Source organism: Schistocerca gregaria, chromosome 11 (assembly GCF_023897955.1).
Source record: "Schistocerca gregaria isolate iqSchGreg1 chromosome 11, iqSchGreg1.2, whole genome shotgun sequence".
In the NCBI taxonomy this organism is placed as follows: Eukaryota; Metazoa; Arthropoda; class Insecta; order Orthoptera; family Acrididae; genus Schistocerca; species Schistocerca gregaria.
In genome coordinates this window covers 52,959,285-52,973,618 of record NC_064930.1, presented here as the reverse complement: position 1 = coordinate 52,973,618, position 14,334 = coordinate 52,959,285, and the positions used below count along the sequence as shown (strand labels likewise).

The 14,334-nt window shown below is 41.7% G+C and overlaps 1 protein-coding gene across 2 annotated transcripts in view; it reads right to left on the bottom strand.

The window, feature by feature from the left end:
- Positions 1 to 14,334, bottom strand: part of LOC126295392 (cdc42 homolog) — a 51,560-nt gene that overhangs the window by 28,486 nt on the left and 8,740 nt on the right. For both annotated transcript variants that reach the window (XM_049987873.1, XM_049987874.1), the window contains exons 3-4: positions 12,279 to 12,351; positions 1,939 to 2,048 (exon numbers count right to left, since the gene is read on the bottom strand). In XM_049987873.1, the coding sequence (XP_049843830.1) occupies positions 1,939 to 2,048; positions 12,279 to 12,351 (183 nt within the window). The remainder of the gene's footprint in view (positions 1 to 1,938; positions 2,049 to 12,278; positions 12,352 to 14,334) is intronic.

Sequence of the window (14,334 nt, the reverse complement as noted above, 5' to 3'; positions counted from 1 at the left end):
AAATGTACAGGTGTCAAAAGCTTTAATAAACACCTTTTGCAGTGAGGACTGCTGCAAGATGCACAAGAAGAGAGTCAATGAGGGTCTGGAAGATACCAAAAGGGATGCGGAGCATCCAGTGATGAGGCCAGCTCTGCTAGATTTCTCAACCAAACAACTCGATCTAGGTGTTGCCACAGATTCTCAATCGTGTTTAAGTCCGAAGAGTTTGGTGACTAGGGGAGTACAGTAAATTTGTCCCGGTGCTCTTCGAACTGCACACGTAAACTGCGAGGCGTGCGACACGTCGGCAGATGCCACTGTGCCGAGGATAAGCAAACTGCATATAGAGGTGGACCTGGTTCCCCAGGACACGTGTATCTGTGTTGATCTGTGTGCTTTTCGAGAGTGACAAGATCACCAGGGAATACCACCAAAAAACATGCTCTCTCCCCTCCAGCCAGGACTCTTACGACTATTGTCAGAGGGTGTTTGTTTCAGTCCGAGGGAGCATAAAACACGATTCACCTGAAAAAGTCACCCGTCACCACACAGTGGATGTCAGCAAGCAAATTCCAGCCTCCGTTGCTGAGGAACGGTAATTGGTACGGGTCACAAACGAGGTGCCTGCTGCAGATAACTGTACACAGCAGTGTTTGCCGAGCTGTCAGACGCACGACAGCTGCACGCACGTTCACCCGCGTACATCTCCGCAGCCACCGTTCACCCCATCGTCTACGAACCGTAGTGCACCGCAGCTGCCTCGGCACATTCAAAGAGCAAATTCTGCCATGGTGACATGACAGCAGTTCAAAAATTTAGCTGTTTTGGAAATGATCATGCCCTATCGGATGTCAGACGAATTGCTCCATTTCCGCAATACGGTGACTGCAATGTTTTCCACATCCCCATACACACTATATATACGTTAGATTGCTACTGCTGCCACCTGCTGACCTGCGAGGAGTTATTGCACGACGACATTGAGCAAACATCTCTGATAAAGGACAAGCAACTGAGGAATGACAAAAAACATAAAAAAGACAAAATAACACACAGGACTAGGAAGACAGCAAGAGGAAAACCAAATAATGTAAATTTATCGAAATAGTATGCCAAATATTTTGAACAAATGCTAAATGGAAGGAATTTTTGATCGATGTAAAAGGTGCAATACCTAAGGAATGGGACTACGAGTGTTACATCTCGCTGTCGAGCAATACTGACAGTGGAGAGTCACGGGCTTTTGATCAGGACTGTAAAGTCCACATTAACCCAGCAGTGCAAATTTCACCAGCAACAGTAGTGACTTGTCAATTTTACCACAGGTACACTACAATTTGTAAGCCACAGTTAACCATTTTCACACAATTCCGTCACTCGGCACTGCATACTGCAACGAGTCACTACACGGCAAGTAACACACGAGCCACTGCCACACGTGACACAGAAAACACTGTGTCCGGTCATTCCCGTTCAAATAATTAATGTTCACAGAGAAGGCAATCACTGTCACACGGTGGGCCACAGATCGTAAAACGAAGATTAAACTTTGTTTTGCACACTGGCTGGTATTTTCAAATGAAGATGCTCTACACACTGCTTCAGTGTATTCCACACACATCGTGTCGCTGCCCAGTATAAAAACTGTGTTCACAAATTCGACTGATCTTGCCGTCAGACGAGCTGAAAGGATACGACACACTGCTCCATGTCGTACCGTGAGCTACGAGTGCTTTTCTGAATGATTGACAAATTTTTATATTGTGTTCCCTTCAGAACTGTCTGCCTGTTACCACCTGATTTACAGCATTTTCACCCTCAACTGCCCACACGAAGCACCCAATTTATTTAAACGTAAGTCAAAACAGATAACTAGTTTCAACTGTCACAAAAGGTGCCAAAACAATAGCAAACATATGATTAAAAAAGCTTGTACACTGATTAACTAATACATACCTTTTCCTTCACATTTTCAAACGAAGACGGAGAGACTACCGAGAAACACACGAGGAAAACATCCGTCTGCGGATAGCTCAGTGGTCTCAGCCTATCGTAGTCCTCCTGGCCTGCAAAGACAATTACTCATTGCAATCAATTGTAGCCACAAGCATTAGTGTCAGTGGCAAAAGTAATTTTATAATCACATGATGCACTTTGAAAGAACTCCACTGACATGTGCACACCACAGACACGATGAAAGGATTCCGTCAAAAGTCGCCTCATTAAGATAGATAAAATTATTTTAGCGATCGAGTTAAGTATCTATGCGGCTGGAGAGATCCTTACTTTTTGTCCAGAGTGAGAAAGTACTAAAAACATTTATAGTTTTCTAGATACATTAATCCCAAGAAAACTTTTCCAAAAATGTAATCACAAGAAACCATATTACAAGTAACTGCAGTATTGGAGCAAATGGACCACCTCCTCCTTCAGCTGCACTATTTGTAAATTCTGCCAACTGTTTACAAAGGTGCAGGGACACGTTACAACAGTTTTCATTATTCCAGCAACGTAAAGACTGTACAAGCAGCTCTGGACTCTTCTGCTTACGATAGGTAATTTTTTGGTCTTACGAATACTCCATCCAGACATACAAACACATACTCGTACACAATCGACTGCATGCAGAGACTGATACTGAATTACGAAACATGCTTGACAGTAAACTACACTTTCTCCCACTGCCACACCCAGTATGTAACTCTGGAGAAGCTGAATGCAGTTAATTTTAGTACAAGAAATAACATTTTTTGATAAAGAAGTTATCAAAGCTTTGTTGATGGAATACAGGAAATGAACAAGGGAAATACATCTAACGAAAATGCTCATGCCACAACTGTGACGGAACTTCAGACAGTAAGTTACACATTGTTAAGGCAGGCCTAGTGCCTCTTACTGAATGCTGCACTACACTTCAGACTGACATAGTGTGATGGATCCAAAAGTAACGATAAAGTTTTAACTGTTGTCACAGACGTTGTATCACCTTAATTTCTCACACTAGTAACAGTGATACAAGGTGGAGAATTGGAAAGTATATTAGCATAAGGTTTTTCTTATGTGTTCATAAAAAAATAAGAAAACATAGGAGATTGTATCGGTGCTGTCGCATTTGCAGCCACTATTAGCAGTGAAGGACCAAAGATGGCACAAGTTGCACTCATCACCAGCACGAGCAATCCACGGCGAAGATCGTACATCTGCTGGAGATGGCGACACAACTGATAGCGAGAAGCTGCAGACTATAACAAATTAATTGTAAAATAATAACAGCATTATTGGTGATGAATGGTTCGTAGATAGTTTTAAAGTGGGCAAACAGTCAGTGGAGTACCAGACCATCAACATGCCTGATCTTTTACAGAGCAGTGGAGTTACAGCAGATGAGACTAACTGGTGAGCTGTCGTACCAATAGTCAAGGTTATCTGTTCCGTTGGAGCTATTCGGAGTATTAGTTTCTGGGCAAGCCGTCGATATGTCGAAGGTTGACACTGACTACCAGTGGTGGTTCCATGGTGCACTGAATTCTGGTCACTGTTATTAAGCTCTGATCAATGACAGAAAATCCCTGTAGGCGATTGTAGGTATCACAGGCTTTAAGAACTGATGGTAGTTTACTATGATGTAAGTGGTGTACCTAGACCAGACATTGATAACTGGTACTTGGCTTACTCTACAGTCAGTCATCATACTGACCGATTCCGTCCATATAAGCTAACAACCCGTTTGTGTAAGCCAAGGAATTTTTGCTTTTGGGATGAAACAATGGAAAATCCAGGATGGAATAATGACAATATTACGAAAAGAATAGGTTAATGCTCACCATACAGTGGACAGATGTTCAGTAGCACACAGTCATCTTTTGTTGTGCCTATGGTGAGTAACAATCTATCTTTTTTGTAATAATGTTATTTATGTAATTAGGTGGTCAGCACACTCCAGGGTAAGTATCGCAATTTTGTTGGCCAAACTGGCACACATTGAAGTAACAGCATTAATTGCCGAGTTTTATTTTATAAAAGAAAGACAGTAAGAATTTATGTAAGCTAACAAGAAACAAAATAGCAGTCAAGTCAAAGCCTACAAATGTATTGCTGGATGAGCCATAAATTACATCTCTGGGTGTTTAAATGTTTGGTAATTGAGAAAATGGAGAGCTTTTATGTGCATGTTTTACGAGTAAAAATAAATAAATAATCAGTAGATTATTATACAGAGCTTAGTGACTTGTGTACAATTAAGACACAGTGATTAAAATACACAAGTACTACTTTATTAAGGGAATTGTTTCGCCTAGTCAGCGATGCGATGCTATCGAAACAAGCATATGATTTAATTATCCAAGAATCTCGATCTAGTGGTCAATCCATTAAGATATTGTTCACATAACATGCTAGAATTAATCGAGATTACTGGAAAGCTAGTTGTCTACAGTTTGCAGCAGACCCATTACCGAACTACTCATGCGAGTTCACTTGTGCTCACAACTCATCAGTGAGCGACCGACCGGCACACAGAGGGTAATGGTGGATGATGTGGAGGGGAAGGAAGAGGAATCTGAACAAGAAAGCTCGACACGAGAAACTATTGTTAAGAAATTTATTCTGCGACTGCCAATGTCAGTTCTACGGAGATTTACCACTTTGCTACTGTTAATTAATGCCTTTTGTGGCAAACTGATTTCCCAAGACTATTGCACTGATGAGAAATCACAATGGAATGGAACTTAGATTTTTTTTAAACTGATGAGGTGAAGATTGTGGGGCAGCTACATACATTAGAGCATCACTCCATGACGACATGCACAGTGACGGCTTGCATAAATATACTGTGACATGAACAATTCTCTGTTGTGTTATTTTCAACTCGGTATATTACTCCAGGCTTCATGTATTAGAGAATTGACAAACCTGGAAAGGTTGCTCATCCAGGTCTCCGAATCATGAGCCACAATACGGTGGCCGACACGTGCTTCTGAATGTCAGTTTCACTAACTGATTACGGTTTGGAGGTGTGTACCCGGAATCGAGAGATGACAGTGCCCAATGCGAACCCGTATACCTTGTCTCTTGAGGTGACAACTCGCCTGAACCGATAAACCTTATTTCGTGGAGCCGGGGAGTATTTGAGGCTCCATAAACTCCCACTTGAGACTGTCGATGTTCTGATGTGAAGCACCTGTTTTCCTGGAGTTTGTCTGAATTATATACGTGCTCTCTATGCAATGTTTGGTCTGATACAATGTAAACAAATTCTCACAACTGTGACTTTCCGACACACCGAATGCAAGTTTGCGACGCCGTTACCTATTCGAATCACTGGCCGGTTTATCGTGCACTGAGTGCGTCCGTACTACTGCTTATCGCACGATTGTGGGCAGAATAGTGGAATGTCTGCATCGTCAACTCGAATCAGCCCTTCGGTGTTACGCCACACAAATTTGGATGGAGATTTTACCCATCGTGCTCCTTGACCTCCATACATAATTTAAGAACAACCTGAAGGCTACAGCAGTTGACTTAGTGTGCAAACAAACACTCTGCCTACACAATGTGACAGATGATTCAGCTGATGAGGGATAGTTGGTCACCAAATTACAATCGCACATCTCCATCCATATCTGCACTCTGCAAACCACCGTCAGATGCATGGCAGAGGGTACGTCCCATTGTATCAATTATTAGGTTTTCTTCCAGTTGCATTCACGTATGGAGTGAGGGAAGAATGACTGACCAAATGACTGTGTGTGTGTGTGTGTGTGTGTGTGTGTGTGTGTGTGTGCAGTAATTATCCTATCTTATCCTCACAATCCCTGTGCGAGTGATACATAAGAAGTTGTAGTATAACCCGAGAATAATCATTTAAAGCCTGTTCTTGAAGGTTTGTTAACAGACTTTCTTTGGGATAGTTTATGCCTGTCTTCAAAAATCTCCAATTTCAGTTCCTTCAGTATCTCTGGGACACTCTCCCACGGATTGAACAAACCTGTGATCATTTATACTGCCCTTCTCTGTATATGTTCAATATCCCCTGTTAGTCCTATCTGGTACAGGTCCCACACACTTGATTAATATTCTAGGATGGGTTGCACAAGTGATTTGCGAGCAACCTCTTTTGTAGACATTCGACAGCAGCAGCCAGTGACACCTACAGAGCAAAGTGGCCAATTCCTGTTCATATTCGAAGGCCTCTCCAGCTGAAACCGTGTATTCATACGGAATGACACGGTGTGCAAGCCACTGCAGCTGCCGTACGGAGGGCCACATAAAGTGCTCGGTAGACGTAACAACACTTTCAAGATAGACACCAGAGATGTGCCTACCACTGTACCCATTGGAAGACTCAAACCTGCCTTCTACGATAAGCGACGAAGATGGCTGGAGCCGCATCCACCAAAGATAAAGATGCAGTACCTGCAATTACACATCCAACAGGATGCTCACAAGATACGACAAACGACGGGAGCGGTAACGAAGAAAGTGACGCCCAGTACAATTTCTCCATGAAAAGCTGGTACCACTGAATTCAATAATAAAATACATGGGTTCCATGACAAAGCATGCTGGACGTCATGTCCAATTCAACCTCAGATACCGCAGTCACTGGGAGAGGGATTCATGTAAAACATTACACCCCACACAGTGGCAATGTGCATAAATATTCTGTGACATATAAAATTGTGTGTTTTCTGTTATTCTTTGACTTTCAATGTATTTTAGTATTTCATCCTTGATGTATTACGGAATCTGATGGACCTATAAATGTAAGTATTAATGTAATGTAGTATGTGGAAATAAATCATTGACTCGCAGAAGTTAACCACATACAAAATACGATATTTCTTACAACTGATGCAACCTTATGACGAATGTCTATTTTAAGACGATATTTAAATTGACATCAACTTTTATTTCTATTTTCGATAAAGGCTTTGTTGGCTGAAAGCTTGTGTGAATGAGTGTGTGTGTGTGTGTGTGTGTGTGTGTTTTTGTCAAAGGCCTTACTGGCCAAAAGCTTTATTTGTGACAGTCTTTATGTTGTGCCTATCTATGATTCAGCATATCCGCTATATGGTGAATAGCAACATTCCTTTTCACAAAATTGTTACATTCCATCCTGGATTTTACATTGTTTAATATGTTATTCAAATAGAAAAAAGTGTACTGGGACAGCCTAATACTGTTTTGTATGTACTGGGTACACCATCAGTAAATATACAGGGTGTTACAAAAAGGTATGGCCAAACTTTCAGGAAACATTCCTCACACACAAGGAAAGAAAGAAAATATGTTATGTGGACATGTGTCCGGAAACGCTTACTTTCCATGTTAGAGCTCATTTTATTACTCCTCTTCAAATCACATTAATCATGGAATGGAAACACACAGCAACAGAACGTACCAGCGTGACTTCAAACACTTTGTTACAGGAAATGTTCAAAATGTCCTCCGTTAGCGAGGATATGTGCATCCACCCTCCGTCGCACGGAATCCCTGATGCGCTGATGCAGCCCTGGGAGATGGCATATTGTATCACAGCCGCCCACAATACGAGCACGAAGAGTCTCTACATTTGGTACCGGGGTTGCGCAGACAAGAGCTTTCAAATGCCCCCTTAAATGAAAGGCAAGAGAGTTGAGGTCAGGAGAGCATGGAGGCCACGGAATTGGTCCGCCTCTACCAATCCGTCGGTCACCAAATCTGTTGTTGAGAAGCATACAAACACTTCGACTGAAATGTGCAGGAGCTCCATCGTGCATGAACCATATGTTGTGTCGTACTTGTAAAGGCACGTGTTCTGGCAGCACAGGTAGAGTATCCCGTATGAAATCATGATAACGTGCTCCATTGAGCGTAGGTGGAAGAACGTGGGGCCCAATTGAGACATCACCAACAATGCATGCCCAAACGTTCACAGAAAATCTGTGTTGATGACATGATTGCACAATTGCGTGCGGATTCTCGTCAGCCCACACATGTCGATTGTGAAAATTTACAATTTGATTACGTCGGAAAGAAGCCTCATCTGTAAAGAGAACATTTGCACTGAAATGAGGATTGACACATTGTCAGATGAACCATTAACAGAAATGTATCCGTGGAGGCCAATCAGTTGCTGATAGTGCCTGCACACGCTGTACATGGTACGGAAACAACTGGTTCTCCCGTAGAACTCTCCATACAGTGACGTGGTCAACATTATCTTGTACAGCAGCAACTTCTCTGGCGCTGACATTAGGGTTATTGTCAACTGCATGAAGAATTGCCTCGTCCATTGCAGGTGTCGTCGTCGTTCTAGGTCTTCCCCAGTCGCGAGTCATAGGCCGGAATGTTCCGTGCTCCCTAAGACGCCGATCAATTGCTTTGAATGTCTTAATGTCGGGACACCTTCGTTCTGGAAACCTGTCTCGATACAAACGTACCGCGCCACGGCTATTGCCCCGTGCTAATCCGTACATCAAATGGGCATCTGCCACCACCTCATTTGTAAACATTGCACTGACTGCAATACCACGTACATCATGAAGACTAACCTGTTGATGCTACCTACTGATGTGCTCGATGCTAGTACTGTAGAGCAATGAGTCGCATGTCAACACAAGCACCGAAGTCAACATTACCTTCCTTCAATTGGATCAACTGGCGGTGAATCGGGAAAGTACAGTACATACTGACGAAACTAAAATGAGCTCTAACATGGAAATTAAGCGTTTACGGGGACATGTCCACATAAGATCTTTTCTTTATTTGTGTGTGAGGAATGTTTCCTGAAAGTTTGGCTATACCTTTTTGTAACACCTTGTATACGTGCTGTATGAGCAAGATAACTTTGTCAAAGGGGAGTGTTCTTACTGTCTCCGATTATAGGGTACAGTATTATCACAACAACTGTCTATTACTCCGGCACTGTGCAGCAGAAATACGACACCCTATTTCCACATATTCACCAAGTCTTTGTAAACAACAGAGTTACATACTAAAAGTCATTCAATTCCTCAACAATAGAAATCTGCTTCTCGATCACGGAGCAATTTGAGAACTGCTATGTGAACATTGTCATCATTGGAAAATATCTTCCCCACAAAATATTCTGTAAGTCCTGCAGATAGCTGGAAATCACACCGCGCAAGATCAACCCCCGATCACCATCACCTGTGCGTCCTCTGTCATACTCTCGGCACCATTTTGCTAAGGGTGAACACAATGTTGCATTCAGTTGATGTATAGCCAAAATTTTATGTGAATCTGCACGGAATTTAGATGTTTTGTCCCAAAGAATGATACCATCCTATACGCTTCAACTTTTGGAGGACGTTTCCGGTTGCCACACCATTTCACTCCCACACTGTGATGTGCCTGTTATCTGTACTGCAGCAGAACTTTCTGACAATGTGCCACTCTTTTTGCGTAACGGTCTTAGCACGAGACAACGTGTGGAACCTACCTTCTGAAGTCTAAATGCACATGGACAGCAGTCTAATTTTGTCTTTGAATAAAAAAAATTGCAACAGAATATTGTTGTAGGATGTCAATGGAGAAAATAATTTATTTACTGTTTGATTATTTTTAATGTTTAAGTCTGTACTTAAACTGCCACATGCAAAAATGGAACATCACCGTGTTCATAATAGCAACTGTTACTGTTTTTCAAATAATGGAAACTCCAGGTTGCAAATCAACAACATAGAAAAAGATCAATTGCTATTTACCATAAACATGAAAAATTACGTTGCAGACAGGCACAATTAAAACACATTTACACATAAGCTTTCGGCCACAGCTTTCGTCAGGTAAACAAAGAGGAACTTGTGTGAATGAATGGTCTGTGTTTCTCTTTCTTCTTCTGACAAAGGCTGTGGCAGAAAGTTTATGTGTAAGTGTCTTAATTGTGCCTGTCTGCAACATAATAAGTCATCTTTACAGTAATTAGCTATTTATCTGGTACTGCTTTTGTTATATGTAAATACCTTTTGCAAAAGCACAGACAGATGCCACAGCCCAGTGGAGATGCTTTGACAGAACAAATGCCAAAAGAAACTTTCACTAAAATTAATAATAGTTTGCAGTAAAAGGCAGGAAGTGCTGTTGCCAATAAAAACACAACACGGATGAAAGTAAATACGAAAGAGACGATATGACAAAATTTCCTGGTGCACATACTGATAAGAACTTAAATCAGGACTCTCATATCATCTTTCCCAATGTGAAACTGACAATTGCAGCCACAATCACGTCAGAAACCATTTCACAAGAAACACCCGAGTACAAATGACAGCTCCACCAACACACTGCCTTTTATGCCTCAGTACGCGATACCACCACGTGTATATCCCAATCCCATCACTTTTGTCACATCAGTATACTGCAACCTGCCGATTATCCAAGTTAACACAGACCGAAGATTGCACAAATAACTGAAAGCACAAATAATTCAAAACGCACAATTTTTACTGGAAACTGCTACTTACTGCATTTACAAAACATGCTCAACATCACATCTAGAGTCCACTGTGGAAACTTATTTACAAAATTATACTTAAAACACATTCTGTTTTGGAACACTTGCTTTCAGTTAACTTAAGGAGAAATAATTTTCCATTTTGTATGTTTCTGTTTACCATGTCTTTTTCCTGACAACTGTTTATATTTTACAGTCAAACTATCAGTACAGCCACACAAATTCTGTTCCATTCACACGAATGACACACCGACTCATTTCACTGCCTCCGTCCGAACAGTAACGAGTTCCTCGATCGCACCTTCTTCGAGCTCTTCCTATAAGAAACACAGATTGCTCACAATATTTGTGTCAGTCCAAATTGCAGTTTCACAGCCATCACCACTTAAAAATCTGTTGACATTTTCGTGATCTGTGTGTATGTAACAAAAAATTTGTACTCTAACTGAAAATATTCATTCCAGATGGAACAGAATACCTCGGAAATATTTTTTTAAATTTATTTTTCAAAAATTGTTGCACTACAGGTGAATAGTTAGGAGCATCGTGTACTAGTTCCTCCCTCAGAGAGGAGAAGACAGGCTGAGACGATAAAGAAGGAACAGCAGGGCACTTAAGACCCCAGGACAAAAAAGACTCGCGTCGCAAGAACGAGGAACCTAATAATTTCTGAACGCTTGTGAATTTTGTCATCTACAATACTAACAAGTGCCCTCCCCCTGTTTTTAACAGAACAGGTGGCCCTAATTAGACATTAATGTGGGGTGTTTCCATCCTGCACCTTCACATCGAACTCAGCCGGAAACACTTCCGATGAGGTGTCAATGTCTGCAGAGGGATGGCAGCCCGTTCTTCCTCAAGGATCAAAACCAGTGTGAGCAACGACGTCACTCGTCCCCGGAAAAGTAGATATTCTAATTTGTCCCGAAGGTGTTATATTGAATTTGGGTCAGGACTTCGGACTGGACAGCCGATCTCAGGAATGTTGTTGTTGTTCACAAACTCCTGCAAACTGCTCCTCTACAATACAAAAGGCTATGATTTGTGTTCCCATCCTTCTGAATTTAGTGTTAAGGGGGCCACACCCTGAGAACAAAAACCACCTCCATATTACAAAACCCCTCCTCTGTACTTCCACGATGCCAGTACCCACAACCTTCCATCTGTTTCCACATAGCACAACGTGACTTGTCACTCCACTCATTTCCAGTCCTCCACCTCTGGGGGCTTAACACTGAGTACAGAAATGTGTGGCTTACGAGGAGCTGCTAGACCACTGAACATCATTCATTTAACCCCCCCCCCCCCCCTCCACACACACACACACACACACACACACACACACACACACACACACACACACACACAGTTAGTGTGCTAGTTGGACTGCTGGTAGAACTTTGGAGCTCACGAATAATTCCTTCTGTCAATTTCAGGCAATTTTTTTCACAATGTTCGATGGTCCCCGTTTGTTAGTACACTATGTCTACCTGGTCTATGTTTAGCTGTAGCCATTCCTTTGACTTTACAATCACATCACCGACAGCTGACTTTGACATCTTTCAAAGGGTTTAAATACACCTCACGGATTTGGAACTCAGGTGACAACCAATGATTAGTCCACATTTGAAGTCTTAACTGACCCACTCTGCTGTTGCTGCTGCTCTACTGATAGCACAACACTTTCTGCCTCCTTTTATACTGACAGGTCCACGTCTCTTAACATCTGACAGTCAATTCCCGTTGCACAGGGACGTCCGGATACTTTCGGTCAGATAATTTATACGAAATAACACATTTGAAACAATGACAATGCCTTCTGGAAGTTTCTACTCACCGGCAGTATCAAAGAGGCCAAGCGTGTAAGGTTCACCACCGATCATCACCGTCACTGCGTAGTTGTCGAAGACCTGGAAAAAGCACAAAAATGATACATATCATTACCTTGTAGGAAATTCTAGCCAAAACGAGCATCAATGTTACAGCTATGAGACAACAAATCTCATTCTCATCTTTAATTTATAGCACGACTAGAACAAAATTATGGAAAGGTCAGACTGCTACTCACTATACAGAGATATTGAGTCGCAAACTGGCTAAACACGTGAGCTTTCGGCCAACCTGTCTTTGGTCTTTGCCCGCCAAGGCCACACTGTGCTCATGTGTGTGTGTGTGTGTGTGTGTGTGTGTGTACTTTAGAAGAAGGCTCTCACATGTTTAACAGTCTTTTTGGTGTGCCTGTCTGTGACTCATCTCCTCTGTAAGGTGACAGGCAATCAAGACTGTCATTATTCCATCTTGGATTGTCCATTGTTTGACTTTGCATCATTGTAACACTGTCACACAAAGCTGGGATATCACCACATTAAGTGCACCAGTAAATCATGTAAGTTCAAGACATTAAAACTGTGTGCTGGACTGTGACTCTAAATTGGGATCTTTGCCTTTTGGGTCCAATGCTCTGCCAACTGAGCTACTCAATAACAACTCGTGACCCATCCTCATTGTTTTACTCTGCTAACAGCTCTCCTCCTACTTCTCAAACTTCGTTGTTGTCCTCCAATAATTCTTACGGGACTTGCACTTCTGGGAGAAAGGACGTTGCAGAAACACGGCTTAGAGACAGCCTGAGGTATGCTTCCAGAATTAGATTTTCACTCTGCAGTGGAGCATGCACTGATATGAAGCTGCAGAGTCTGTCTATAATATTCACTAACAGGTAATGCACACTGTACTTAACTACTTAGTACTTATTCTTTACTAACAAGCCGATTCCTTTCAAAAGGGTAGTTATCGACAGCAACTCTCTAAAACAAAACAAGTAAATGTACCAGAATTACAGTACACCTACTTGCACAAAATTCACAAATACGCACTGCTCATAGCTCTTCCAAGCAAACCCTGCCCTGAAATATATTTCTCAAAACCTACTTCAACCAGAATACCACCCAATGTGACACAGTTCGGAAAAAGCTTGTAAAGCAAAATGGCTAAAGTGCCGACAGACCTGCAATCACCACCTGTGAGGGGTCGCTAACGTGACACATCCACGACACCATTCCATCTGTCCTCAAACGTGGAAATATGAACTATTCCAGTTCATTTATTGTGCCATTACAGCAAAGGAGGAGAATATTATCAGTAATAAAACAGGATGAGCAGCACTGAATGTGATCGAGAGTTATCCACAAATGAGAACTGCCTCTGAATAGATTATTGCTCTATGGTCCTCATCAAAACCAGAAACTAGCAATATAGCTTGTATCTTGCACAAATCAAACTGCTACAGAGCTGTGCAGTGCACTTTAACGTAATTAGTCAATACTAAACCCTCCACCTGTGATTCTTTAAAGAATTAAACTCCCAGGTATAAAACATGATACTTCTTGAACTACATTATTTGGCACGTAAATTCACAAATGTTTTGCAAACAGAGTCATTTGCAAGGATGCAATAAATTAAAACATCATACCTGCTGATATTTTACTGTACGAATAGCAAAAATGACATTCTCCCCTAATACTAGATGAATATTTGTGTGTGTGTGTGTGTGTGTGTGTGTGTGTGTGTGTGTGTGTGTGTGTGTGCACAATAAGAGTTATGAAGATTCAAGATATAAGTAACTTTAATATTTTGAGTTACTGTGTTAAACCTTAAATATAAGATTACATGTCTTAATGAGTCTACTACATCATTTTACATTTCATCCATAGTTACATGAAATTTTCAAAATCAGATTTCAGTGGCTCCTGGAAGATGTTCAAAAGGCAACGTGCAACTGGAAAATTCACCGTGATGGGCCATTAAGTTATACTGATATTGATTCTCAAATGTTAGCTGAAAATTTACAGTCTTTGCCTAAGCTGTTATAAGCTAGAGGAGGAGGGGGGGGG